A 26,190-nucleotide genomic window follows, 5' to 3' on the forward strand; every position below is an offset into this window, starting at 1 on the left:
GGTGGGCAGGCAGGCTGCCAAACCCTGCCAACGCTTCAATCAATGCGGCTAGGATGGCTTGGCACCGGCGCTGGGCTGCTTTGATTAATCGGGACTGTCCGGGATGTGTTTTTTACAGCGTGCTGTAATTTTGTGAACGGCGGAGGGCGTCTCGAGTAGCGCGCGGTGTAACAGACTCTCTATACAGCGTTTTTAACAGCCTTTGCAGTCACTGCACCAACAAACAAAAACCTTGCAGTGGTCCAGCTCAAGGAGGAAACTATCACCTCTGCCTCGACTGAAACTATACCATCGCCCGAAACAGGGAAAGACCACCCTCACGGTGCCAGAGCTCACTTAAAAGAGGCAAACCTACAAAGGCTGCAGACAGGCTAGCAGCAGGCTAGTGTGTCCACCGTAGCTAACCTAGTTAGCCAAGTTGACTACGTCAAGAACTTTGTTGGCAAGCTGTCGTTATCGACCCTGGATATCAGTCGTGTTTTTAACCAGGCGTTTCTGACCAAAGTTCCAGTTTAGATGCAGATATCGCTATCCGAATAACTCGACACAGGAGATAAAGTGAGAGGCATAATGTATTTTGTTTTTGCAAAAGTTAGCTAACATCTAGCTAGCTCGCAAGCCACGCTAGTGTTTAACGTGACTCACTGGCCGCCGATGAATGTATCGTAACGGAACATCGGGTGTTGCCTGGTTTGCTGTCGCCTCTTCACTGAAACGCAGCTGATGACTCGTTTATGACTAAAGAAAATACTTTGTGTTGTCTCCTGTCTCGCCTGGGACAAAGGACACTCGATTTTATTTGAAGGGAATACTTGGATATCTATGATAATAGTATGATGGGATCTCTGAAGGCTCTCCAGGAGTGGTGTCGGATCCAGTGTGAAAATTACAACGATGTGGAAGTAAAGGACATGTCAACGTCCTTTCGGGACGGGTTGGCGTTTTGTGCCATAATACATCGTTACAGACCGGAATTAATGTAAGTAACCCGGAGCCTAAAGATGTTACATTGATCCCAAGTTAATATGCAATGAGAGAACAGTTTACAATGGATTATTTTATCTGTACCGTAGGTTACTGTGACAAACAGCATTCAGCTGGCTTTAGTGAAAGGTGGACACATCTATTAAAGAGTGACAGACTGCTTACTGTTGTCTTTGAAATTGTTTACAAGTACTTTATTAATTAGTTTGTTAATCCATTCATCAAATACTGTAAATGCAGACCTAAAGCCGGATCATGAACTCATCTGTACCCCAGATTAATCCGTGAGAAGTTTTTAAGGACTGGGATTATGTAAGGCTCCTGTAAACAAAGATAAGAGGTTTTTCTTTTTCTTTTTTTTTAAAATAGATTTTAAGCAGAAAGCTGTCTACAAAACACTGCATTAACATGGCTGAATACGATATTACTAGAGGTTAGACAACTGAACACATGCAAAGATACCATTATTATTTAGTTTCATTTGTCATCGTTGTACGTTTCTGATGGTGTTTTTGTGTCTGTTTTATCGTAGCCACAAACACCAGTAAGAGTATTGTTATGAACATGGTACAGTGAGAGGCCAATGTGCTGTAATTAACTCAGGCTGACAAGCTATGTCCTGTCTGTAACAACACACCCCTCCTCTCTGCATTTCACACCTACACACACAGGGCAGAAACTACCACAAAAACACAACCACAGTATCAGGGTGACTTAACACAACTTAATATAGAGACGAGGGTATGGTGACTTGCAATTGTTTTGGTGGAGTCCACAAACGGGAAATCTCTTGCTCACTTATTGACTTACACTTGATAAGTGAGTTTGACCAGCCTTTGTTTGTCTCAGATATGTTTCTGGAATTTACGGAGACGGGTAAAACATTTGATTCGAAAACGTTTCCAATATGTCTGACATTCGATGTACACAGAATGTCTGACCCTCATATGACTCACATTGGACATGCATCTCTGTGGAAAAGCACTGGTCCTGTATAGCATAATGTGACCGTGTATAGCTGAGTGAGTAGTGCATACTGTTGACAGCACCAGGATTAGTGGTTTGATTCCGTCAGAAACCAGTCAACAACCCTTGTTGTCGTAGGAGGATTGTGTAAAAGCATCCGGTGAATGACATGTGACGTCCCTCGCTTGTCCCCGGAGGAAAGGCTGCGGTGTGATGGAATGATTTTTGGCAATAAGCATCTTGCCCATGCTGCTGACCTCTCAGGTGGTCCAGACGTTTGTGAACAAATTGGACTACGCTTGGATGGTCGTAGAGCAAACATTCACTGGACAAGTCACAAAAGGACAAGTCAGTGAAGTGGAATATATCTGCAAACACAGCACAGCAGTGGAGCTGAAATTAAGAGAGTGGGCAAATCCTAAACACCCAGGCTTTCAAGCTCTACCTCTTGAATTTGTGGCCCAGCATGCCTTCCTGTAAAGCTGCAGTGGCCCAACTGAACTCGCTCTGATCCAGACAGACAGTCAGTCAGGCTAATCTGCAGCTGAGACCTCCGCCTGTCAAACTGGATTTAGCTCTAATGTTGGGCCAGGCCATTGTAGCGCTGCCCTGCTCTCTACAGCCAGTGCATCCTCATCCAGATACATCACACTGATGCAGAGTAGAGACGTGAGCACAGCAAATGGCCTCATCCGAGTTTCAGCCGAGGTCAGCGGTCACTCAGCCCACTGGAGAGGGAAGTGATATGACTGAGAGAAATCAGTCATGAGCTTGTTAACCATGGGACAGTGCATTAAATTAGATTGTGTGCATTGGGGCCTTACCGAATATTTCAAAGCTTCATTCATGACGTGGACATTCTAAGGCATTTTTTTTTGGATGTCTATTCAGTGATTTTAAAGGAAAGTAGTTGATTGTTGAGTCTCATTCCCAGGTCGTCAAATACGGATGCTGGTTTGGACCGAGCCACCAACCCAAAACGCCTGTTTCTGCGATTTAGACTCAACAATCCACTATCCTTTTCTGGAATCGCTCCCCTTTAACAGAGCGGTCTAGCAGCAATCTAACAACACCATAAATTACATTTATATAACCATAATAACCTAATAAAAACTACTGATTTTGATTTATTCATAAGCTTCGTTTTTGATTGTCATGACATCACCAAATCCCAAATCCTGTATGCTCTCGCTCAAACTTATCCATCAGACTGAACCAGCTTTTGTAGATGTACCAGTTTGCCCAGGTTTTAATCATGTGGATTTTGAGTGCCTCACACACAGTACACACACACAAACACACACACCGGTCCTCAGCAGTCCTCTTTCCCAAAATAAACCTCGGAGTGAGACTCTGAGTCATAGTGGATTAGGTTCGCAATTCGGATCACACACCGTGCTTCATCATCCATGTCAGTGTCTGCCGGTGCTGTCTCTTCTCAAAAACTCTACTCAGGACAGTTTGGGCAAAGCGGCTGCAGTTCCATCTGTTTTGGTAGATCTGACTTAGTGGACTAGTTTTGACATGATCTTGACATCAGAGCTGCTGCTCGGTGTGTTGGTGGCCATGGGAACTAGATTAGAGAGAACAGAGGTCACTTTGTGTGGCTCCAACACGGAGCTCATTCACAGGGTTTTGCCTTCTTGAGAGTTCCACATGGTTTCCACAAGCTCTCACCAGGCCAGGGTCACGCTGGGTTTTTTTTCCGCCACACTGTTGTCCTACTATTACACACTCGTGTCAACACTCGTGTACTTGTGCACACAGCCACACTTTCATCCCAGAACACCTCCGACATTTTCCAGTTTTACTGCAGGATGTTTACTGGTGAGAGGTCTGGCTTTAGTTCCCTGCTGCAGGCATTTCAAAGCAGAGCCATGTAATTATCAGCCCATCACTCCTGTTTGATGCTTCTTTTCCTTTTGTCCTGGCAGTTTTTTACATCAGGCATCATTTATGTGTGGTTTGGGAACACTTGTCAGCCATCGGGCAGATTAACTGCTCACCATTCCTGTCTGTCATGCACTCAAGCCAATAATAGCGTTTTGATGGTTCATAACATAAGTGGAAATAGGTCAGCAAGCTAAATACAGTCCCGCCCTGTATCATCATGGCTTGGACAGTTACAGTATTTCTTTATGGTCTTCTACAGGAGTCCTGATATAAAAGGAGATACCATGGTTTGCAGTTGTTGACTGCTGACTGCCTGCGTGCTCTGCCCTGTCTCTTGTTTTGAATTTTAACATATATTTTCTGTCTTGTAATTCCAGAGACTTCAGCTCGCTGTCTAAAGAGAATGTCTACGAGAACAACCGACTGGTGAGTCAGCTTTACAGCTGTATGTTTTGTGGGGGTGTCACGATTCTACAGATCCACGATTCAATTTGACTTTCGATTTTTAAGTCACATATTCATTACATTTTTGTTTTATGGATCTTTTTTAACACTGCATGGAGTATTGTGGTTAGTATGGTAAAGATGGACAGATATTTGGTTTTATGTCCAAACAACTGTCATTTACACACACTCAAATTCTTTGTTACAAAGTTCGGTTTCTCAAATCTGTCCTGAGTAAACCCTCTTATTAAACAAATCAATAAAGGATCTCTGAAAAAGAAAATAAACCCAACATCTCTGACACTATTAGAGTTAGCCCCGGTACCAGGCAGTTGATCGTCTTCATGCACAAAGGATAAGTGTCTAGAAGTGCACCTGCACGCTACCGCTAAGCTAACTGTGTCGTCTTTGAAGTGTTGTAGGCGGAAATGGAGAGAAAATCCTGACCCCCCTCATGTTTTGTTTTTTCAAATGCAAAGTATGTGTTTTCTGGTAGGGGTCTCAACAATGAAAACAAGAGATGTAATTTGATGACATGAAGTAGCTTGGGATCATGGGAGTTTTTGTGTTCATTGTCAAAAGATGAAAATCTATCTGATGTGATTCATGTTCATGTTTGTGTTCATGGAAGAGTTAATGTATTAAAGTTTAATATAATGTACACAACTCAACAACATATGTAACAATGGTCTAGTTGTTTTTAGATTATAGCTTTAACAGTCCTATGATCTTGTGTTGCATAATTGTTTCATTTTGTGTGACAGTTCATGAAGGGAGGGTCACCTATGAACTCATTCATATCATTTACTCAGCTCCAGGCGGTGCATCTGTTACCACCCTTGCTTTATTCAGCCTCAAAGTTATTAAGCCATATGACTGCATGCAGCTGTGGCGGGTGTGACTTCAGTGAATTTGACTGTATGTGTGGAGAGAAGTGTTACTTAATCCCGATGGAGCCTGTCGAGGGCAAATTGGGACAGTGAGGAAGGCAGAGCATTCAGGATCACACAACAAAGTTCCTGACATAAGCCTGTGGAGAGGGGATGTAAAGAGGATTTCAAGTGTAAAAGTGCTGAATTTGCAATTTATTATTACACGTCAGTGGACTGAAACCAGAAAATAACTTTTTTAAAATCATATTTCCTGTGTTGGGTTTTTCCACATCGTCTGTAAGCCAACAGAACATTGGTGGAAGGACTGGGAGTCTCCTCCTTTTCAGTCTGAGCTCAGCTTTGGCAGCTTTCTGCTGCTGTTTACATTCTTTTGATCCTACAGCTTTCAGGGAAAGTAAGGTAGCTGGTGGTAGCACCAGAGACAAACTCTCACTGTGCTGGATGTCCTTTTGGTTTTTATAAATAAAACAAGGAATTCCATGTATCCATAAGGCCTAACCTGAGTGAGAAATCTATGACTGTAAATGTGAAAAACACTTAAACCTGAGTCAGATTTGACGGCTATCAAGCCAGACGTGAGCTCCTTAAATGTTGTCATAGTTGTCTCTGTCCTAGTATTACTTTAATACCCCTTCATACAGGAGACATATTCACAGGAGTCTACTCTCCACAAGTCACCCATGTGTGACCCTGTTGACTGCTGTCACAGGTTGAGTTACGTCATGTGGGTAAAAAACAAGTGTCAGTTCCCTCTGCTTGCTCACATTCGGTTGTTCACTCATCAGTGCTCTCTCACACATTGTATAAAATGTCTCATTATGAAAATCAACCTAATAAAATGTGACCAAACTAACATCAAATCAAATCAAATCAAATCAAATCAAATTTTATTTGTATAGCCCAAATTCACAAATCACAGTTTGCCTCAGAGGGCTTTACAATCTGTACAGAGACGACACCCTCTGTCCTTCGACCCTCGATTCGAGTGAGGAAAAACTTGCCCCAAAAAAGGCCCTTTTAACAGGGAAAAAATGCGGAAGAAACCTCAGGGAGAGCCACAGAGGAGGGATCCCTCTCCCAGGACGGACAGACGTGCAATAGATGTCGCATGTACAGAGCAGATCAACGAGATCACAATGTATTCAATTATAAGCGATGGTTGACAGGAGTGAAAGTACACAAAGATGTATTACAGCAATAATGATGAAATGCACATGGAAATGTGATTACTAGTGATAACAGTAGTAATGATCAATGGCAAGGATGGTATGTAGCAATGCAGTACGATAATAGTAGTGGAACGTATGTAACAGAGATGTGACTAATATTAGCGACAGTAGTGGTGGGTGTCAGGCAGGGTCATGGCAGTAGGTGCATCCACGATCAGGCAGGGCCATAGCAGTAGGCGCATCCACGATCAGGCAGGGCCATAGCAGTGGGCGCATCCACGATCAGGCAGGGCCATAGCAGTGGGCGCATCCACGATCCACGACCCGGGCGCGGCCAGGATCCAAGGGAGCCTGTAGGACTAGAAAGCACAAGGACTCCGGGGAAGAAGCAAGTCAGTGACATGCAGAGATGGGGCATGTATACAGGCATAATGTATACAGATGGAGAGGAGAGGAGAGGGGAGGAGAGAGAAGCTCAGTGTGTCATTGTCCCCCGGACTAGGCCTATAGCAGCATAACTAAGAGCTCGTCCAGGACAGGCCTGGGCCTGTCCTGGACCAGCCCTAACTATAAGCTCTATCGAAGAGGAAGGTCTTAAGTCTACTCTTAAAGGTAGAGAGGGTGTCCGCCTCCCGGACCAAAACAGGAAGATGGTTCCACAGAAGAGGAGCTTGATAACTGAAGGCTCTGGCTCCCATTCTACTTTTGGAGACTTTAGGAACTACAAGTAATCCTGCGTTCTGGGAGCGTAATGCTCTAGTTGGGTGATAGGGTAATATGAGCTCCTGAAGATATGATGGTGCCTGACCATTAACAGCTTTGTAAGTGAGGAGAAGGATTTTAAACTCTATTCTTGATTTTACAGGGAGCCAGTGCAGAGAGGCCAGTACAGGAGTAATATGATCTCTTTTCTTAGTTCCTGTCAGTACACGTGCTGCAGCATTCTGGACCAGCTGGAGACTCTTTAGAGACTTGTTAGGGCAGCCTGATAATAGAGAATTACAATAGTCCAGTCTGGAAGTAACAAATGCATGGACTAGCTTTTCTGCGTCTTTTTGAGACAGGATGGGCCTGATTTTTGCAATGTTACGTAGATGAAAAAATGCAGACCTTGAAATTTGTTTTATGTGGGAGTTGAAGGACATATCTTGATCAAAGATAACTCCCAGATTCCTGACGGTGGTGCTGGAGGCCAAGTTAATGCCATCCAAACTCGCTATATCATTAGATAATGCATCTCTAAGGTGTTTAGGACCAAGTACTATAACTTCGGTTTTATCTGAGTTTAACAGCAGAAAATTGCAGGTCATCCAGGTCTTAATGTCCTTGAGACATGCATGGAGTTTAGTAAGCTGATTAGTTTCATTTGGCTTTATTGATAGGTATAACTGTGTATCATCTGCATAACAATGAAAGTTTATGGAGTGTTTCCGAATTATATTTCCTAGAGGGAGCATATATAAGGTGAATAGTATGGGTCCAAGCACGGAGCCTTGAGGAACACCATGACTAACCTTGGTATACAGGGATGACTCATCATTAACATGTACAAACTGAAATCGATCCGATAAATAGGACTTAAACCAGTTTAATGCGGGTCCTTTAATGCCAATTAAGTGTTCCAGTCTCTGTAGTAGAATGTGATGATCAATGGTATCAAATGCAGCACTAAGATCTAGTAAGACCAGGACAGAGACAAGTCCTTTGTCAGAAGCGATTAGGAGGTCATTTGTAACTTTCACCAGTGCCGTCTCTGTGCTATGATGTGCTCTAAAACCTGATTGAAAATCCTCATATAAACTATTTTTATGAAGAAAGTCACATAGCTGGTTGGCGACTGCTTTCTCAAGGATCTTGGAGAGGAAAGGGAGGTTGGATATAGGTCTATAGTTGGCTAAAGTTTCTGGATCAAGATTAGGCTTTTTAAGGAGCGGTCTAATTACAGCTAGTTTAAAGGATTGTGGTACGTATCCTGTTAATAGAGACAGGTTGATCATTTCTAGTAAAGATGTGCTAATTAAAGGTAAAGTTTCTTTCAGCAACCTAGTTGGGATGGGGTCTAGGAGACAAGTTGTTGGTCTAGATGAAGAAACCATCGAAGTTAGTTGGTGGAGGCCAATGGGAGAGAAGCAGTCTAAATATAAGTCAGAATTTAGAACTGTTTCTGAGGTTCCTGTGTTTAAAGATACAATAGTGCCAGTTGAGGGCAAGCGATGATGGATTTTGTCTCTAATAGTTAAAATTTTATCATTGAAGAAGCTCATGAAGTCATTACTACTGAGCGTTGTAGGAATACATGGTTCAGTAGAGCTGTGACTTTCTGTCAGCCTGGCTACAGTGCTGAAAAGAAACCTGGTGTTGTTTTTGTTTTCCTCTATTAATGACGAGTAATAGCTTGCTCTGGCATTGCGGAGGGCCTTCCTATATGTTTTAAGGCTATCTTTCCAGGCTAAGCGGGATTCTTCCAAGTTGGTGGAACGCCATTTCCTTTCAAATTTCCGTGATGTTTGCTTCAATTTGCGGGTATCCGAGTTATACCAGGGTGCTAACCTCCTGTGCTTTATAGGTTTCCTTTTCAGGGGGGCAATAGAGTCCAGTGTTGTTCGCAATGAGCCTGCAGTGCTATCAACAAGATGATCGATTTGTGAGGAACTGAGGTTAGTGGAGGAGTCCTCTATTATATTGAGACATGGCATTGAGTTTAGTGCCAGCGGTATAATTTCCTTAAATTTAGCTACAGCACTATCAGATAGACATCTAGTGAAGGAGTTTTTGCCTAATGGTGTGTAGTCCAGTAATAAAACTTCAAAAGTTATTAAGTGATGGTCTGATAAAAGAGGATTCTGTGGAGAAACTGTTAGATTTTCAATCTCGATACCATAAGCTAGAACAAGGTCAAGGGTGTGGTCAAAACAGTGAGTTGGTTTATGTACACACTGAGAGAAGCCAATAGATTCTAATAATGAGATAAATGCAGTACAGTCATTCTTGAGAATTGGGACAAAACCTTATTTTTTTTAATTTTATTTTTTTAACCTTCAATCATGCTTGGAAGATATATTTTAAAAGATCAAAGTCTTGGCTATTAAACCTTGTAACGGGCCAACCTCCCAGTGATTTAATTTTTTCTTAAATAGCATTTTTTGCAGCTGAGGACTTGAACTTTGTCAACTCCGTCAGACACATAAAAACTCATAGTATTATAATATAAACCATTAAGGAAATGTTTAATGATTTTTGTTGTATTAAATACAAGATGATTTAATTAGCTGTATAATCAAAAAGTTTAATATCTTTTTATTCAAGAAAAAAATACCATTATAATGTTGCCCACTTGCAATTTTTGTTGATAATGTCATTTGTCTTTGTGATAAACAACATATAATATAATTTATAACACAAAGAACACACATTAGGTGTACCAAAGACACTTTTTATTGACATGAACACATTTTATAAACCATTATGAACATATATTTCATGAATATCACAGAAAAAGTCCGTCTGACGGAGGTGACTTCTCTATGACGGAGTTGACAGCCAACTGACGGAGTTGACGTCACATGAAACACAAAAGTACACAAAACTTAAAAACCTGGAAGCACACAGAAAGCCATTCCAAACATGAATCTTCTCTTTTTGATTGTTTCAGATTTTGACTTGAAATCAGCTTATTCATCAATACCTTAACAAAAATCTGAGAAGATACAGAAACTTTGTAACAGAACTGATCAACTTTCAAACTAAATAACAATAACTGTTAAAGACCTATTTTCCCCTGAATTAAACAGCCACCATTTATTACAACTAGGGATGGGACAATATATCTAAATTTAATATTGCAATACAAAAATGTGAGGACATGTATAGGTCAGAAAATTGAATGGGGATAGTATCTGTGTTTTTCTGCAGTAGTAACCATAAATGGGACATTTGACTATCATAATTTAAGAAGCCCTCCATCCAAATTATATGATTTAGACTTTGTAATGCCATTTTGAAATTGTGTACATTTTAGCAAGACAATGCCATTGCTTGAAAGACTTGTGGCTCAGAAATAAAGAAACATATCTGCCATATCTGACATTGACATTGGACATTGGCCTGTGTAACAAAACTCTTGCTGTTTAGTCACTGGGAAGCAGATGGCTAATGTGTTCACCTTCTATGAAGTCCATTACATCTGGAGAAATGCTATATATTTCCCTTGTTCGACTGAGACGCATAGGAGCTGCATTTCCCACCAGTTTAACCAGAACATCTTTAACTGGGCAAAGGCATTCATCTCCCCTGCCATGTTGAGGTGTGAATTTCTCATTGGGGCCATGGGGATGCAGGAATTCCACTCTCACATCCTGGTTTTCACCATCCACAGAAACGGCTCTGGCCAACCACCAGTGCTCATCATAAACTACTGCCATCCAGTCCCCAGGTTTAATACTCTCAGTAGTTATTCCTGTGGATGTGCCCTCAGGGCCTGATGGTGGCTCTTCTTCCATTTCCACCAGAAGTTGTGCTAAAGGACTTAACACATTTTCTTTGGGGGGTGCAGAATATCTCTGGTTATTCATGCTGCCTTTCTCAGTGCCTAAAGCAAAACAAACTGGACTGAAACAGTGACACATTCTTGGTTCACTGCAGAAACATGTCAACTCTCTGTACCAGAGACTCTTTTGATCTGGGATGACCTGGTGAATCCTTCTTGTTGCAGGCAAAGGTTTCAGGGTAGGAGGAAGGACTTTGTCGAACCTCTCCATTTCTTGTCCATCAGTGAGGTAGAGTAGTACATTGTTAAGGCTGTTGGAAACCTTGTCATGGAACTGCTTGGCATTGACGATGTCATGTCCTCTTAAAACCAGACTGTCAGCTGCCCTCTTCACTGCCCCTCCAATTCCATCAGGAGCGCCCTTTCCGTGTGAAGTTGGAAAAAAGTTCCACGTTGCCCTTTTAAACCCCAATTTCAGAGGAATGTCACTGAGGAGGAAGAAATTTTTCTTATTCTTGTATTGCTTGCTTGGACCGTCTGACCAGAAATGTACTGTATCAACTGATGGATGTGCCCTCTGTATCTCTCTCAGTACAGGATCCATGTAGGCCCAAATGGATGCAGCATCTTGGCGTTTAGATGCAGAGATTGTGCAGAATCCTGACTTTGCTTCCTTTGTGTAATACATACCAGTATGTAAATTTAACAGAGGTAAGTTCTGTCCGAAATGGCATGCCTGGACTTCAGCATGGTACTTGCACTTCCATGCCTCTGAAAAATCAATGTGTACGATGACCTCGTTCTCTTTGCACATTTGAATCAGGTTGCGGTATTCTTGTGACTGGTTCCGGACAAGACACACATGTGTTGTGGTTTCGCTTTTGAGTTTTTCCTCATATAACTGTATGAGCTCTGAGAGCTTGCCTTCATGAGTTATCATTATTGTTGAGGTGTATGTTTCATCTGCTGTTGATTGTCCCACTCTTTCCCATTGTCTCCAGTGGACATTAGTTGCTTCATGTTCTGGGAGCAGCAATGTCTGCTTGTTTACACAGCGTGTACATTTTCGAAGGAGGCAGGACTCAGTTGCTGGTGTGCAACACACCAATTTAAAACTATCCTCTAGTTTTGCTGAATCCACAACCCCCGATGATTTCAGCACCTCCAACATTAAAGCTGCATTCTCATGAAGTTTGCATAGGCATGTTTTGCGGTCAGAGGGTTTTGGTGCAGTAATATGAAAGGGCCTTAATGCACAAAAGGATGAGTAGCTGAGTTTTACTGTAGGGTTGCTTGTGGTGAATTCCTTGTGTAGGTTTATCATGGTGTCCATCAAGATCATCCTCTGACGCTTTACTTTGTTCCTTGTTATGGTGTCTTGTTTGTCTGTTGTAATCTGGGCAGAGTTGTTGAAGAAGTCTTGAACGTCTTTGGTGATGACCTGGAGGTATCTTGCTTTTTTTGCCTTGGTTTGTTTTTTGTTCAGAGATTTATAAGATATTCCAAACTGTTGGATCATGTGGAGAATGCGGTATTTTTTCAGAATTTTTCCTGATAAGGTCAATGCTTGTTTCTTGGGTGGAGTTTTGTGTTTGCTTGCGGAGAGCTCATTTACCAAAGCATGGTGGAAAAGAAGGGTCCTCTTAATTAAGGGATTTCTCACGTAACTTCCGCGAATCATCTTCTCAGTCATGGTTTGTGGAGAGTTTATGACACATTCGGATGCATGCTTCGCTCGTTTCACTTTTTTTTTAAGACGATCCCTCTCTCTCTTCAATTTCAGCAGCTTCTTTTTTAAAGACTTGATTTCTCTTAAGCGCCTTCTCTTGTGTCTTTTCCTGGCCCTCTCTCCTGCAAGGGACTGTCTGCTAACACCTGGCTCATCAAGGCCCTCATCTAGTGGACTACCTGGTGGTGTGTCTGCTATCTGCAGTGTGTGAAAGTCTTCTCTATGCTTTCTTGACCTCCTCTGAGAACTTTTCCATCTCCTCCTCTTTAATCTCCTTGCTTGCTCAGTCATGTCTCCTACTTGTTTTATTTTCCCCTCCTCAACCCTTTTTCTCCATCTTTCTCTCTCCCTTTGTTGTTCTTCTGCCTTTCTGTCTGGCTGATTATTTATCCTCTCCCTTCTCTTTCTCTGATACTCTCTGTTTCTGGCCCTCTTCGCCTCTAATGAGAGGTTGTGTTTAGCCATTTGTACCTGAAACATTTTGAAGTAAATAGCCTTCTTAGTAATTGATATGCATCCATTAAAACACTTGATTAGTGTAGTAATGGTATTTAAATAATTTAATTGAAAATAAAGTACTGATTTCAAACACATTATTCAATTATTAAAGAGAAATGAGAGTTATGTCACCTCCGTCAGCATAGATGTCAACTCCATAAGATGCAATATCTGACGGAGTTGACGTCTTATGGAGTTGACGAAATGTCACTTTTTTTCACTTCACAGCATAGTTGTAGTGAGTAGCCATTTTATTTTTGGAAGATGCTGAGAGTTCTCTTAATGCTAATCAAAATACACCTTTTTAAACCACAATTCATAGTCAATTTTGATTTAGAAGGGCAACGGAGTTGACCTATTATGGTTGAGACACACCTGATAGCAATATTATTTCATGAATTTATCAGAAAATAGAAAGCTTACCAGTGCCTAAACAGCATTCCCGCCTTTGTTTGAAACCAGGAAGTGTAACAGGGGTCCTTAGGATATAGCTGACCGTTTTTATGCCTGATTAAATTATGCTTTTGTAGAAATCTGACGGAGTTGACAAAGATCTGGGACACAACTTTAAAGGGCCAACATTTTTAACAAAAAATATATTTTTAAACAAAGATGATTATAATAGTACATTTGACATCTATGTTATCAGTAGGTGTTGTTATTTTTAGATTTTGAAGACTTTTAACACATTTTTTAATCGTTTGAAGTTGTGAATTCTTGTCTGGGACAACAGTGTTTTCTGGCACGGCAAGTTTAGAAGTAAAAAAAAAAACAAAACACACCAATACATTTTATAAATCATATTTATTTCATATATATAAATCTTTTAAAAGGAAATTTTCACCAAAAAATAAATGGAATTAGAGTGTTGATGATTAATAAATTTAAGTTTTTTTGGTAGGACATGATTTGTCCCAATTCTCAAGAATGACTGAGTACTAAGGCTATCATTAATGACATCCACATGAATATTAAAATCACCTACAATAATTACTTTATCTGATTTGAGGACTAGACTTGATAAAAACTCAGAGAATTCAGATAAAAATTCTGAGTAAGGACCAGGTGCTCGATACACTACAACAAATAGAACTGGCTGTAAAGTTTTCCACGTTGGATGTGAAAGACTCAGAACAAGGCTTTCAAATGAGTTATAATTTAATTTAGGTTTAGGAATGATTGACAGACTTAAGTCATAAATAGCTGCAACACCACCTCCTCGGCCGGAGCCTCGAGGAATGTGAGTATTAATGTGACTGGGTGGAGTGGATTCATTCAGGCTGACATATTCTTCAGGATGCAGCCAAGTTTCAGTAAGACAGAATAAATCAATATTACAGTCTGAAATTAAGTCATTTACTAGTACAGCTTTCGATGACAGGGATCTGATATTTAGGAGTCCGCATTTAATTCTCTTGTCTTGTTTTGAGATTGCAGAGTTGCTGTTAATTTTTATTAGATTTTCATGCACAACTCCTCTTCTGTGGACTTTTGATTTGATTAATTTAATTAATTTAGGTGGTCGGGGGGCAGACACAGTCTCAATAAAGTTTTGGGTGTGCAACTGATCTAATGGAAGCTCAGAGAAGCGTGTAAGACTGCAGCTCTGCCTCCTGGTCTCAACTCTGGGTTGTCAGGCTGGTTGTTGGCTAATGAAATGGGTTAAATTTCTAGAGATGAGAGCCGCTCCGTCCAAAGTGGGATGGATGCCGTCTCTCCTAATGAGACCAGGTTTTCCCCAGAAAGTCCGCCAATTATCAACAAAGCCCACATCGTTTGCTGGACACCACCTCGACAGCCAGCGGTTGAATGATGACATGCGGCTGAACATGTCATCACTGGTTAGGTTTGGCAGGGGCCCAGAGAAAACTACGGAGTCCGACATTGTTTTGGCATAGTTACACACCGACTCAACATTAATCTTAGTGACTTCCGACTGGCGTCGCCGGCAGTCATTACCGCCGACATGTATTATGATCTTACTATATTTACGTTTAGCTTTAGCCAGCAGTTTCAAATTTGATTCGATGTCGCCCGCTCTGGCCCCTGGGATGCATTTCACTATGGTCGCTGGTGCCGCTAACTTCACGTTTCGTACTATGGAGCTGCCAATAACCAGAGTTTGTTTCTCAGCGGGTGTGTCGCTGAGTGGGGAAAATTTGTTTGAAACGTGAAGCGGCTGGTGGTGTAACGTGGGCTTTGGTTTGGTATTATGCTTCCTTCGTTCAGTCACCCAGCCGCCCTGCTGTCCCGGCTGCTCGGGAGTTGCCGAGGGACGGCTAGCTGAAGCTACGGTCGCTCGGTCCGCACTAGCTAAGTGGCTAGCTGCAGCAGTTACAGTCGGAGTTTCCATGCTGCGGAGCCGAGCCTCCAACTCACTGAGCCTCGCCTCCAACACTACAAATAAACTACTACACTTAATACATGTACCAGTATCACTAAGGGAGGCAGAGGTGTAACTGAACATCTGGCACACTGAGCAAGAGAAAAGAGGAGAGCGAGAGGGAGAGAGAGAAGCCATCGCTAGCTGATAGTGGCTAAGCTAGGACACGATAGATTAGCCAGCAGAGCTAAGAGAGCTACAAACAGCAGCAAGCCCGGCGACCAAGCTATAAACACAGAGTATTGTTGAATGCCTTAGTGGACCAGCAAGTGCCCGATCACAAGCGGGATCTCGGTCGCTGCAGAAGGAATACAACAATAATCTGCTTGGACGAGCCGGAGCAGCACAGTTACGCTATCAGTCAGTAACACAACAACAGGAAATGACGCAATGACGCAACACGCTTACCGTAGTACGTAGCAAGTGAGAGCTAGGCGACACTGATTAACCGGTTAGCCGATTTGACTCCCGGCAGTCATGTAAACTGTCACAAGAATAGATACACTACAAGCACACACGCCAAAGTTTATAGGACTGATCTTGTAGTGAATCTAATATTTACATGTAAGAGAGGGACAGACTGAAAAAAGACTCGGCACACTTATAAGTAGGATTGCAACTATGTCCATTAGTCTGTTGATTGTTTTCTCGATGTTTGATCTATAAAATGTAAGAAAAATGTTGATTGTTTTCCAAAGCCCATGATGACGTCCTTGAAGATATATCATTTCATCAACAACCCAAAGATATTCAGTTTAGTGTCATACAAGAATACAGAAACCAGAAAAATATTCACATTTTAGAGGCTGGAATCGGAGAATTTTGATCGTTTTCTTAAAAATGACTCAAGCCAATTATTCGATCATCAAAAAAGCTGGTGATTAATATAATACTTGACAACAAATCGGCTAATTGTGGCAGCATTAAATGACTAAACATAACTTGAATACAACTTTGATACATTACTTTGGCCAGGAGCATTTCTGCAATTCAGATAGAAATTCGTCTTTCCACAACAAACACAAAAACTCCCATGACTCCCCGGTAGTGTACAACATCATCAAACTATGTCTATAACTATGTCAGACCTGCACTTAACTGAGGTCTGGGTAAGACTCATGACAGCAGGTCAGGTGACCCTGATCTGTTGATTCTTTCTAATTGCTGTCAAAAACCGCTTTGACCTGCTCACTGTGTCTTTCTGGAGGGAACATGACTCAACAGGTGCATCACAATTTAGACTAACTGCAAAGAGCCAAGTATTTTATTATGTATTTTATTTATAGTCAAACATTAAGAAGGTTTCATAGCAAAGCACTTATCTGGACTATTAATCAAAATATCTCCATTTTAATTAAAGTAGGTTCATACAAAATGAACATAGTGGTATTAGTAGTGTATAGTTGTGATAACAAGGATAGCATACTGGCTGTTTTGGAGGATTATAACCTGTTTTAGCTGTAAACCTGTGATTACTGTCAGTGCAGTCAAATGCATTTTGATTAATATGGGTTTAGTTCCACTTCGTTCATGTGTTGCATTTGTTGGCTGGATTATTTCAGTGTTGTGCGACTGCCAACGATTGTGTCGGTGTTATATAACCTTACTCGCTCTCTCATTTCTTGAGTGGAATTTTTCATTAGACTGATGGTTATCCTCAAAGGACAAAACATTACATTATGAGCAAATGACTGGTGTTTTGGCAGCAGAGTTGGATTATTGAAGGCATGTGCCGGTTGGTTGACTTTGCCAAGCATTTGAGGACATAATTCTGTCTCCAGCTTCTGCATGTTTACATGGAAACAACTGACTTCATTTCTGTGAATACCCAGATTTCAGTTTGATTAAAACATTTTCATTTTAGGCCTTAAGTTAACATCCTGAACAAACCATTCATTCTCACTCAACCATACTGTTATTGAGCCATGCACGTAGTTTTGTTTATCATATCAGATATCATTCTTTCGTGCCAGCCCAGTACAATGAAGGTACATTTACTTTTGTTTCTGCTGCTTAAAGCATTGAAGAGTATTATTTTCATAAACCTTGTCCCTGTCGCTCAGCGTGATCCACTTCACTCTCAACAGTGTCCATTGCAGCTCCTTTATGCCATAAAGATAACCCCAAAACACTTGAGGCAGACCAGACCACATTGCTGCAACCTGTTTAAATATTGATAATGGGGAAGTGATGATGGTCAAAATAATCAAAAACTGCCATTGGTTATAATTGGCACTCATTTTTATGATCAGTGACATGTATGTAAAACAGTACATATAGTGCCTCAGCTACTTCCTCCTTTCAACCCTTTCTCTGTGTCTTTGCTTCATCACAGGCATTTGAGGTGGCAGAGACACAGCTGGGGATACCAGCCCTGTTGGATCCAGAGGACATGGTGTCCATGAAAGTGCCTGACCGGCTCAGCATCATCACATACGTCTCTCAGTACTACAACTTCTTCAACAACAAGTCTCAAGGTGCGTACAGTAAATTCAGTTCGATTTCTCTCAAAGCAGTTGGAACATAAAAATATATGTTTTGAAATTAAAGTGAATGTTTTTTTATTCAATGATTTTTACCTCATCTGCTGTTAGCATTTTTGTTATGCAATCTGTCCACATCTTCATCTCCTTCATATATTTAACAGATGTTTTCCTTTTCCGCAGCCAACCCCCCTTGCATGAAAAGGCTGAGTTCTGTCGGTCTTAATGAGCCGGCCCAGAAAAGGCCCCCGACCCCTTTGGAAGACAAAGTGGTTGAGTCTGAGGTAAGAACAAGACTATACACCAGGAGAAGGTGTAGAGATGAGCAGGATAACCCTGTGCATGTGTTGATTGGCTGATTTTGTATTTTAAGAAAAACTGCATCACTGAACTAAATCATCTCTGCATGATACATTACTGGAGCTGCATGTTAACAAGCTGTATTTTTTAAGCAATATTTTGTTTATGGTGTCCTTTGGAGGCCTGGATAAGCACACTGAAACCTCACATATTTTTCTGGTAGTATACTGGTGTGTCTCTGAAGCCTTGGATTATCTAAGTATCATTCTGCATGTGCTATTTTGGGGGTATTAAGTCATCTGATCTGTACAATACAAATCCCATCCTGCCTTTGCAGCACAACAATGTACAATATCCACGTTAGGATTTTGTAATCACTGCTTCCTCGTGTGGGCTTTGTGTTGCACAGCTGGGGGAAAGCAAAGCAACAGAGGTAGAGTCTATAAAGATAGCCTCTGTATCCTGTCTCTCTTCTCTTTCGCATGCTTTCAACTTCTTTCCTCCATCCCCAATACTCCCATGTACTGGCATCTTCCACCTCAACTTCCACCCTCCCCCCTCTTCAGATGGAAATCCATTCCACTCCCTCCTCTTCCTGCTCTTCTTCCTCCTCACATCTGATCCCCCCTCCACTCTCTGGTCCTGAGCCTAGGCAGTAGGATGGGGGGTGGGGGTGGGTTAGGAGGTGAAAGCAAAACGGTTAGGTCAGTCTTTTTTAACCATCTCTTGTACATTAAAGACTAACAGTAGTACAATCCTAACACTGTGTGCCAACTTTTGCGATACGCTGCTGCTAACCCCCTTTTTTTACTTAACACTAATAAATGAGCCAAAAAATGAAATGCCTAAAAGCAAAATATCAATCTTTACTATCAATCATGTCCAAAATCTGTGACTCCCAGAGGCACTAACCCAAGCTGTTTGGATTTTGATACTAATAAAAACTTTTCTATCATGACAAACTTTTTTTTGTATCAATCAAATGATGTTTTGAACTGAAAAATAAATGCAGTAATGAGCCACATGAAATCATGAGCAGTAGACTTAGCTAGCTAAACAGAATGAACAATCCACATCCTGAAATCCTGACTCCGTGTTTGATCTCCCCCTCCCCCATTACTCTCCATCTTCCCCCCTTCCCCTGACGTCTCCACCCTGTCCCCTCCCTGTGAACAACGTCCCGGTCGCTTGCATTAGCCGAGCCAGCCCTCGCAGACAGGTGTAGAAGCGGTTGCAGCGGTCAAGCGCAGCACACTCAGCAGCACCTGTGCCGCCTGCCAGAAACATGTCCACCTGGTGCAGAGGTTTCTGGTGGACAGCAAGCTCTACCATCGCAACTGTTTCAGGTGAATACTCTCATTAAACACAGATAATATTCCACTGGAATTTCTTCCACTTGTCCGGGACATTGAAATCTTCCAGGACAGGGACAGCAATTTCAGTCACCTGTGTGAATGGCGGACCCCTCCACTAACAATGAAAGCTACTATTTCAAGATGATAGATTGTTAATACATCATTTGACTTAGCTTAAAAAAGTGCTGGCCATAAATTCTGGATTGCTGGATTTGATTTCAAGAAAATCATAAGGATTGTAACTTTGTAACTTTATAACTTCATAACTGTGTCAAAAATCTTCAAGCTGTTGAAAATCTGACTGTTGTCCTGTGTTGTTGTTTTTTCAGGTGCATAGAGTGTCACAGCACTTTACTCCCTGGATCCTACAAATTAGTAAGCAACTCTGGGGCGTTGGTCTGTACACATCACCTTGCAAGGCACGCCTCAGCCAATCAGAACGGTCGGCCAGATCTTAGTAAGAGACCGGTAGGATTTCAGTCCGCCAGGATTGGTCGCAGCCCAATTCCTCACGCCTCGCCCTCAGACAGCGATCAGGCAAAGACTCCTTCTCCAGTAAGCCAAACAAATGATACCGACATGCCTACCAATGACTCTGTGACAGTGACTGCTGTTACAACAAATGAAGCAGACGCTTCGGAAAAAGCTAAAGACATGGAGGGCAGTGGAGAGACAGAGGAGATCCCACGCTCTTCTCCTCCTCCCAACCCTTTTGATGAGAGCGATGAAGAAGAAGAGGAAGAGGAGAAAGAGGAAGATACTAAAACACCAGCCAAATTAACGACAAATGGAGACCTCCCTTCTACACCTGTCACACATCTTGAAGGCGCGAGTCGGCCAGTCCCAGCACCGCGCCGGGTTTCTGAGCCAACCCCTCCTCCTCGTCCTGCCCCTCGTGTTCGGCTTCTCCGTACAGCAGACGGTACGGTCGGTGCATGATCACTGCAGAATATAAATGATTTTAGATGAAAATAGGATCTGTTGATGTTCATCCTCACATTTTACTTCATATAACAGGTGAAAACCAGAAGCCTCCGACTCCTCCCAAACCTCGAGAAAGATCACAGTCTCCTGGAAGGTAGCTGAGCTCCTTTTCTGTTCATTGGCACCATTTCATCGACCTTATTCATATCATCACAGTCTCTCTGTTTGCTGCATGTACTGTATTTGCTTGCCCCTCTGTGCCTCCATTTTGCTGTATTTTGTCGCCTTCCCCTCTGTGACCCCTCCATCCCTGTCTGTCTATCTCACTGTCCAGCCTGTCCAGTGGCACCCATAAACCCAAAGACCCACCTTGGCTCGCCCTGGTCCAATCAGAATCCAGGAAGAAGAAAGCCCCTGCCCCTCCCCCTGCCGGACTGGCAACACCTCCCAATACAGGCTCTCTGTCCTCTCTCAAAGGGGAGGGCTCCAGACCCAGCACGCCCCCTCCGCCCGCCAACCCATTTGATGAGGATGATGATGACGAAAGTAACGAGGTAGAGGAGGAAGAGGGAAGTGAAGGAGGTGCGGTTCCTGCTTCAGTTGCGGCTAGTCACCCATGGTACAGCATCACTCGGGCAGCGGATGCGACCGGCGGAGACACGCCCCCAAGTGGAGGAAGCTCGTCCCGCTCTGCCAGCCCGGGTAGCGCCAAGAACAAGAAACGACCAGCACCCCGTGCTCCGCAGCCACCTGCTGGTAGCCAAGGTCAGTTTAATCAGAATGACATTTTCTTAACATCAGACTGTGCTTGAAACTGTCCACTTCCATTGAAACCATGAGGTGAAAGAGTTGATTTTCAGCTTGATGTTAGGGTTTTAAGTTTTATTTAATATTTAGTTAGTTGACCTTGGTCTGCAGCATGTTGTATTCAATTCAATAAAAAAAAAATGTATTTGTCCACGGGGGGCAATTATTGGACTGGGGTCATGTGATTGACTTGGCCAGTCAAGAACTTTATGGCCTAAAATCTTTTGATTGCTGTGGCTGTTAATACAGGATCATTGTCTGTATGATGAATTCTATCCAAAGATTGTTGCTGATTGATGCATTTACTTCCACCAACGTGTTTGAGCAGAAAAGGAAATGTCTTGCATCTTCTGGTAACCCTCTGAGGTTCTGCTCGTGGCCTCTCACGTTTCCACATTAGTCAGCTACATCCGGTAGACTGTTTTTGCTCTGTTGTGCTGCCTTTTTTACCATCTGTGTGACTAAACTAGGCCGAGTTTATTATTGTAATCTTGCATCATAATAGTGAACCGCACACTTAATTTTGAATACTTATTTTGGCTGTCTCTGATTGTTCAGCCTCATGATAGACAGTCTGCTTCACTAACAGTACCACTTCCTCTTCCTCGCTGACATGTCCTGACATTGAGCGACAATAACTGACACCCTACATTTGCAAAAGTCACACCTTGCATCAGCCTCCTACCCTTTGCTTTCGCTTTTGTACATCAACTATAAAACAAAACACACCTTTCAACGCTGATGCACAGTTTACTATGTGAAGGGCTCCAAATCCTAAACAGTATATTTGATGAGGATTGAAACATCCTCAGTTTAAAGCGTAAGTTGAACTGGAACAGTGCGTACAAAGAGAGTTGGATGTTGTGTATACAGTAGATGCTCATCATTTTTTGTTCTTTCCTCACCCTCTCTCTATTTCAACTACTTTGATTCCCGATTCTTTTTCTCTTTGGTTTTTTACTAAACCTTCTTTCCTGTTCAGTTCTCCCTCACTCTCAGCCCTCCTCTTGCTCTCCCTCTCCAGCTCTCAGCACAGAGAGTCTGTCCTCTGGCTCAGACAACAGCTCTTCCCAGCCCCAGCTGGGTGGCAGTGCCAGCAGCGACCAACAACACCCCTTCACCAAGAGCGTCTCAGAGCCTTCCATCTGTTCACCGTGCGACTCGGCGGCCTCTCCTTCCTCCAGCTCCACCGAGCTTCTGCCTCATCCCTCCCCAAGCCCCTACCCTTCTCCCATGCCGTCAAATGCCAGCTCAGCTCCACCCACTCCACAGACCGGTCGCAGCTTAGGGAGCAAAGGGGCCGGAGCACCTCCACCGCGACCCCCGACAACCCCCAGCCCATTGGCCTCAGGAGCCACCCAATCACACAATAAGGTAGTTGGAGAAACTCCAAATAAAACAATATGAAGCAATACATTTTGCACGTTATACATTGTGCCTCTTCCTTCATTTTAGCGGATCTGTAAGGAGAATCCATTCAACAGGAAAGCTTCTCCCTCCCCCGCCAAATCCAAAACCAGACCACCAAAAGGCCCTCGTCCTGCCCGACCCCCGGCCCCCGGCCATGGCTTCCCTCTCATCAAACGCAAGGTACAAAAACTAAAGACAAACATGCACTGTATGCTGTAGCATAAAAAATTTATAGACTGGATGCTTCCACTTCAGTGTCAAACACGTTGAGTAGTACTCAAATGATCCAAACATCCTTCCAGGTGCAGTCGGATCAGTACATCCCAGTAGAGGACATCCACGGAGAGATGGGTCAGCTGGAGAAGCAGCTGGATGAACTGGAGCAGAGGGGAGTGGAGCTGGAGAAGAAGCTGAGAGACAACCCTAATGGTAACTCATCACACGTCACTAAAATGGCTGCTACAGGTTAAAAAAAATCATGACCTAAATAAAAAACAAAAACTCTGTTGTGTTTTCAGATGAGGATGAGGAGCACCTGTTGGTGGACTGGTTCACTCTCATTCACGAGAAACACCTTTTAGTACGACGAGAAGCTGAGCTAGTCTACACGTAGGTATCAGACTGCAGCAAGGGCCAAGTGTTGGATGATCATGGCCAACTTATTCAGTCTAACTAATGAGCAAAGTTCCTCTGATGTTTTTACCAAAGTCTGGAGAAAAACATCAAACATGACCAGTTATTTAAGGAAGATGAGATGTTTTCTCTGTTGCAACTGCAACTTTAAACCAAGAGTTTACATGAAGTTTAGCAGAAAATCGGAGGTGATCTGTGTCTAACATTATGTACTGTGTGAATGTTCCTCATTGCAGAGCGAAGCAGCAGAACCTGGAAGAGAGGCAAGCTGACGTGGAGTATGAGCTGAGATGTCTTCTCAACAAACCAGGTTTGTTTGGCCTCATGTTCAGAGAACGTTTAGTCACATTATTCCAAGTTTGTGTAATTCTTGACGCACTTCACTTGCACATCTTAGCACAGGTTAAGTTGACCAAAAAATCAGTGTTGCACATGGGTTCACTAAACCTGAGATTTGAGATGTTTATACTTACTGATGCTCTATTGTTGTTTCAATAAGTCAAAGACTGTTCAGACACAAAATCCAAAGTGTAAGAATTCATATTGTATATCTTCTTCCATCTTCCTTCCTCAGAGAAAGAGTGGACGGAGGAGGACAAGAGTCGGGAGCAGGAGCTAATGGCTGAGCTGGTTACCATCATCGAGCAGCGCAACCAAATCGTCAACAACATGGACCAGGACAGGCAGAGGTAATCAATGGCTGGCAGCTAACTGCGTGTCTTTGCACTAACCCAGAGTGTATAATTGATCAGTCATACTTTGCAATTCCCAGCAATCTAACAGTCATTCTGTCACAGGGAAGAAGAGGAGGATAAACTTATTGGAGCCATGCTGAAGAAAAAAGGTATGAAGAAGTGTAAGCTCTTAAGATTAGATACGATTTTGGACTTGTGTGTATCTTAACGTTATTTACTTTTTTATTTTCAACCTCATCAGACTTCCATAAGGATCCAGAGGGTGAGCAGCAGCAGCAGCAGCAGAAGAAAAAAGGGGCAAAGTTCAAACCCATTAAGGTGCTCAAGAGGCTGAGCCATAAAGCAGAACCAGGCAAGAGCCCCCGCAAGGAGAAGACACCATAGAAAGGACACATTATCCTCCAAGAGGATGTGAGACTATTTTAACAAGACTAAGGAAAAGACAGAAGGGTGTGAGAAAATAAATGCATCAAGTCAAGAAGAAAAGATGACATCTCCTTTAACTGTCATTAAAATGACTTGAAGCGCAACCCAGAATCCACACCTTGCTCACATCTTACTTTGCTGACTCTTTTCAGTTGTGTGTTTTAAAAGACAGTATACCGACTCAACCGCTTTATGAGCTGACATGTTTGTTTGAGCTCTCTGACCTCTCAAGCCAGCAGATTTCTCAATTACTGCACTGATTGGTTGTATGTTGCTTCACTATCCTGCACAGTGTGTCTGTCCCTGTAGGCCTTTATCAAGACTCAGCTAAGGTTTGATGATGATGAGTTCACTTTGAATGAATCAGTTGGATGCAAGTTGATCCCTGATAGCTATGAGGTTTTTAATGATTTTACTCTGCTCCTGACTTACACTCCTTAATTCCAAAGGTCAGTAGATGGATATCTGAGAAGGTTTCATGTCACGTCTGGTTTGATCCTGTGGTACTAGTGAAAGAAGAACGTTTTTAAGATGAACTCTGCTTTAAATTTCGCAACATCTATCCTTGAAACGCTCAATCAACAGTGGATACCTAAGCTCTACCAGCTGCTACGTTATAATGTTGGTTTCCTTGTTTTCAGTTTCCTCAGTGATAGTTTTGCGATGGTGTAATTTGTGTAAATGCATATCATCAAAGAAATGGATACAAATAGTATTTATGAGTGAGTGTGTGTCAAAATCAGATTGATTTAGAAAATGTGAGGGCTGGAGGAAACATAGTGTTCAACTTCAGATATCTGTTAGGTTTATTAATATGAAAGGTCACACATGCAATAATACATTTTAGAAAAAGGCAGACAAAAGTATTTTAACATAGTTAGCAAAACAGTTTGTTACAGTTTTAACCATTGGGGGGAACATGAATATGCAATCATTCATTTCTATTTTACTATGCCTTTCTGTGTGTTTCCATGTTTTGCCTTTAAAAGTGGTTAGGAAAAAAAACATGTTGATATTGTTTGTACGAGTGCCATTTATTTAACTGCATATGTGTATGTGCATAATTTGTTCAAGCTAGTGTAAATGTCAGTATGTTTACTCATTCTGTTCCTGTTCTGGCAGTTAGATTGTCTGTTCGTCCTCCATTTTAAATGGTAATCCCTGTCGTGTCTGTGTTTCTGCTCTGTGCCTGTCCTCTTGTCCAGCTGAAACCAAGGGCTTCTGTAGTGTCACATGTCTGTCAGCTATACATGGTCCTAAAACAGCAGCAGCATAATAAAAATACTGACACTGGAAGGCAGAGGAATAAAATAACTTAATGCAAGTAGTTTTTGGTGAATTTAATGCTTTTAACACCTGATGTCTCCTTCACACCTGAGCTGAAATGAAGCACAGTGCACCCGGTCAGCTGTGACCTCTGACATCACTACCACACTCATTAACTTGACCCATTCATAATCTGAAGAGTTCAGTCAGTGACAGTGAGTCTCCCCTCCTCCGGTCTCTTACATGTTCATGTGTTCCTACGTCTGTCCTGCAGTCGGTTCGTTCCTCTCAGATGTCACTGCATCCTTCTTGGGACTGCGGGCCTTGTCCAACATCTCCAGTTCTCGAGTTTTCTGAGTTGAGACACAGCACAAGTTTGAGTGCAGCTGAACTGAAGAGAGAATAAATAGTACACTCTTTATCTGAACCTAATGTCTTGAATTGAC

At 42.4% G+C, this 26,190-nt stretch overlaps 3 protein-coding genes across 4 annotated transcripts in view; 1 reads left to right on the forward strand and 2 right to left on the reverse strand.

Annotated features, from left to right (window-relative positions):
• micall1a (MICAL-like 1a) lies at positions 1-25,805 on the forward strand. 2 transcript variants are annotated; one of them, XM_084344763.1, is made up of 16 exons: positions 1-979; positions 4,221-4,269; positions 17,781-17,922; positions 18,112-18,212; positions 19,426-19,574; positions 19,913-20,505; positions 20,601-20,661; positions 20,842-21,272; positions 22,297-22,688; positions 22,770-22,904; positions 23,027-23,153; positions 23,243-23,333; positions 23,594-23,667; positions 23,932-24,046; positions 24,155-24,201; positions 24,294-25,805. In XM_084344763.1, exons 1-16 carry the CDS (start codon positions 834-836, stop codon positions 24,434-24,436), a joined length of 2,796 nt encoding a protein of 931 aa, XP_084200889.1. In that variant the 5' UTR covers positions 1-833; the 3' UTR covers positions 24,437-25,805. The 2 variants fall into 2 exon arrangements, with proteins under 2 accessions (XP_084200889.1, XP_084200890.1); XM_084344764.1 differs by having other exon boundaries at positions 22,339-22,688.
• LOC311252035 (ADP-ribosylation factor-binding protein GGA1-like) overlaps positions 1-26,079 on the reverse strand; it is a 35,398-nt gene extending 9,319 nt beyond the window's left edge. Inside the window, exon 1 of the mRNA XM_084344796.1 lies at positions 25,988-26,079. The gene's annotated coding sequence lies outside the window, so the exon portion shown is untranslated. The remainder of the gene's footprint in view (positions 1-25,987) is intronic.
• The window catches only part of cUnh22orf23 (chromosome Un C22orf23 homolog), a 3,229-nt gene continuing 2,842 nt past the window's right edge, over positions 25,804-26,190 (reverse strand). Inside the window, exon 7 of the mRNA XM_084344833.1 lies at positions 25,804-26,097. Within this exon, the coding sequence (XP_084200959.1) occupies positions 26,002-26,097 (96 nt within the window). The 3' untranslated portion in view covers positions 25,804-26,001. The remainder of the gene's footprint in view (positions 26,098-26,190) is intronic.

Source organism: Pagrus pagrus, assembly GCF_965226575.1.
Source record: "Pagrus pagrus genome assembly, chromosome: 2".
Classification (NCBI taxonomy): Eukaryota; Metazoa; Chordata; class Actinopteri; order Spariformes; family Sparidae; genus Pagrus; species Pagrus pagrus.

What these genes read in the sequence shown, in the direction of transcription:
- micall1a (XM_084344763.1), top strand. Translation starts at nt 834, where the DNA reads ATGATGGGATCTCTGAAGGCTCTCCAGGAGTGGTGTCGGATCCAGTGT. An exon ending in ACAAAGTGGTTGAGTCTGAG is followed by an intron (nt 18,213 to 19,425) that starts GTAAGAACAAGA and finishes CGCTTGCATTAG; the next exon opens with CCGAGCCAGCCCTCGCAGAC. An exon ending in GCTTCTCCGTACAGCAGACG is followed by an intron (nt 20,506 to 20,600) that starts GTACGGTCGGTG and finishes TTCATATAACAG; the next exon opens with GTGAAAACCAGAAGCCTCCG.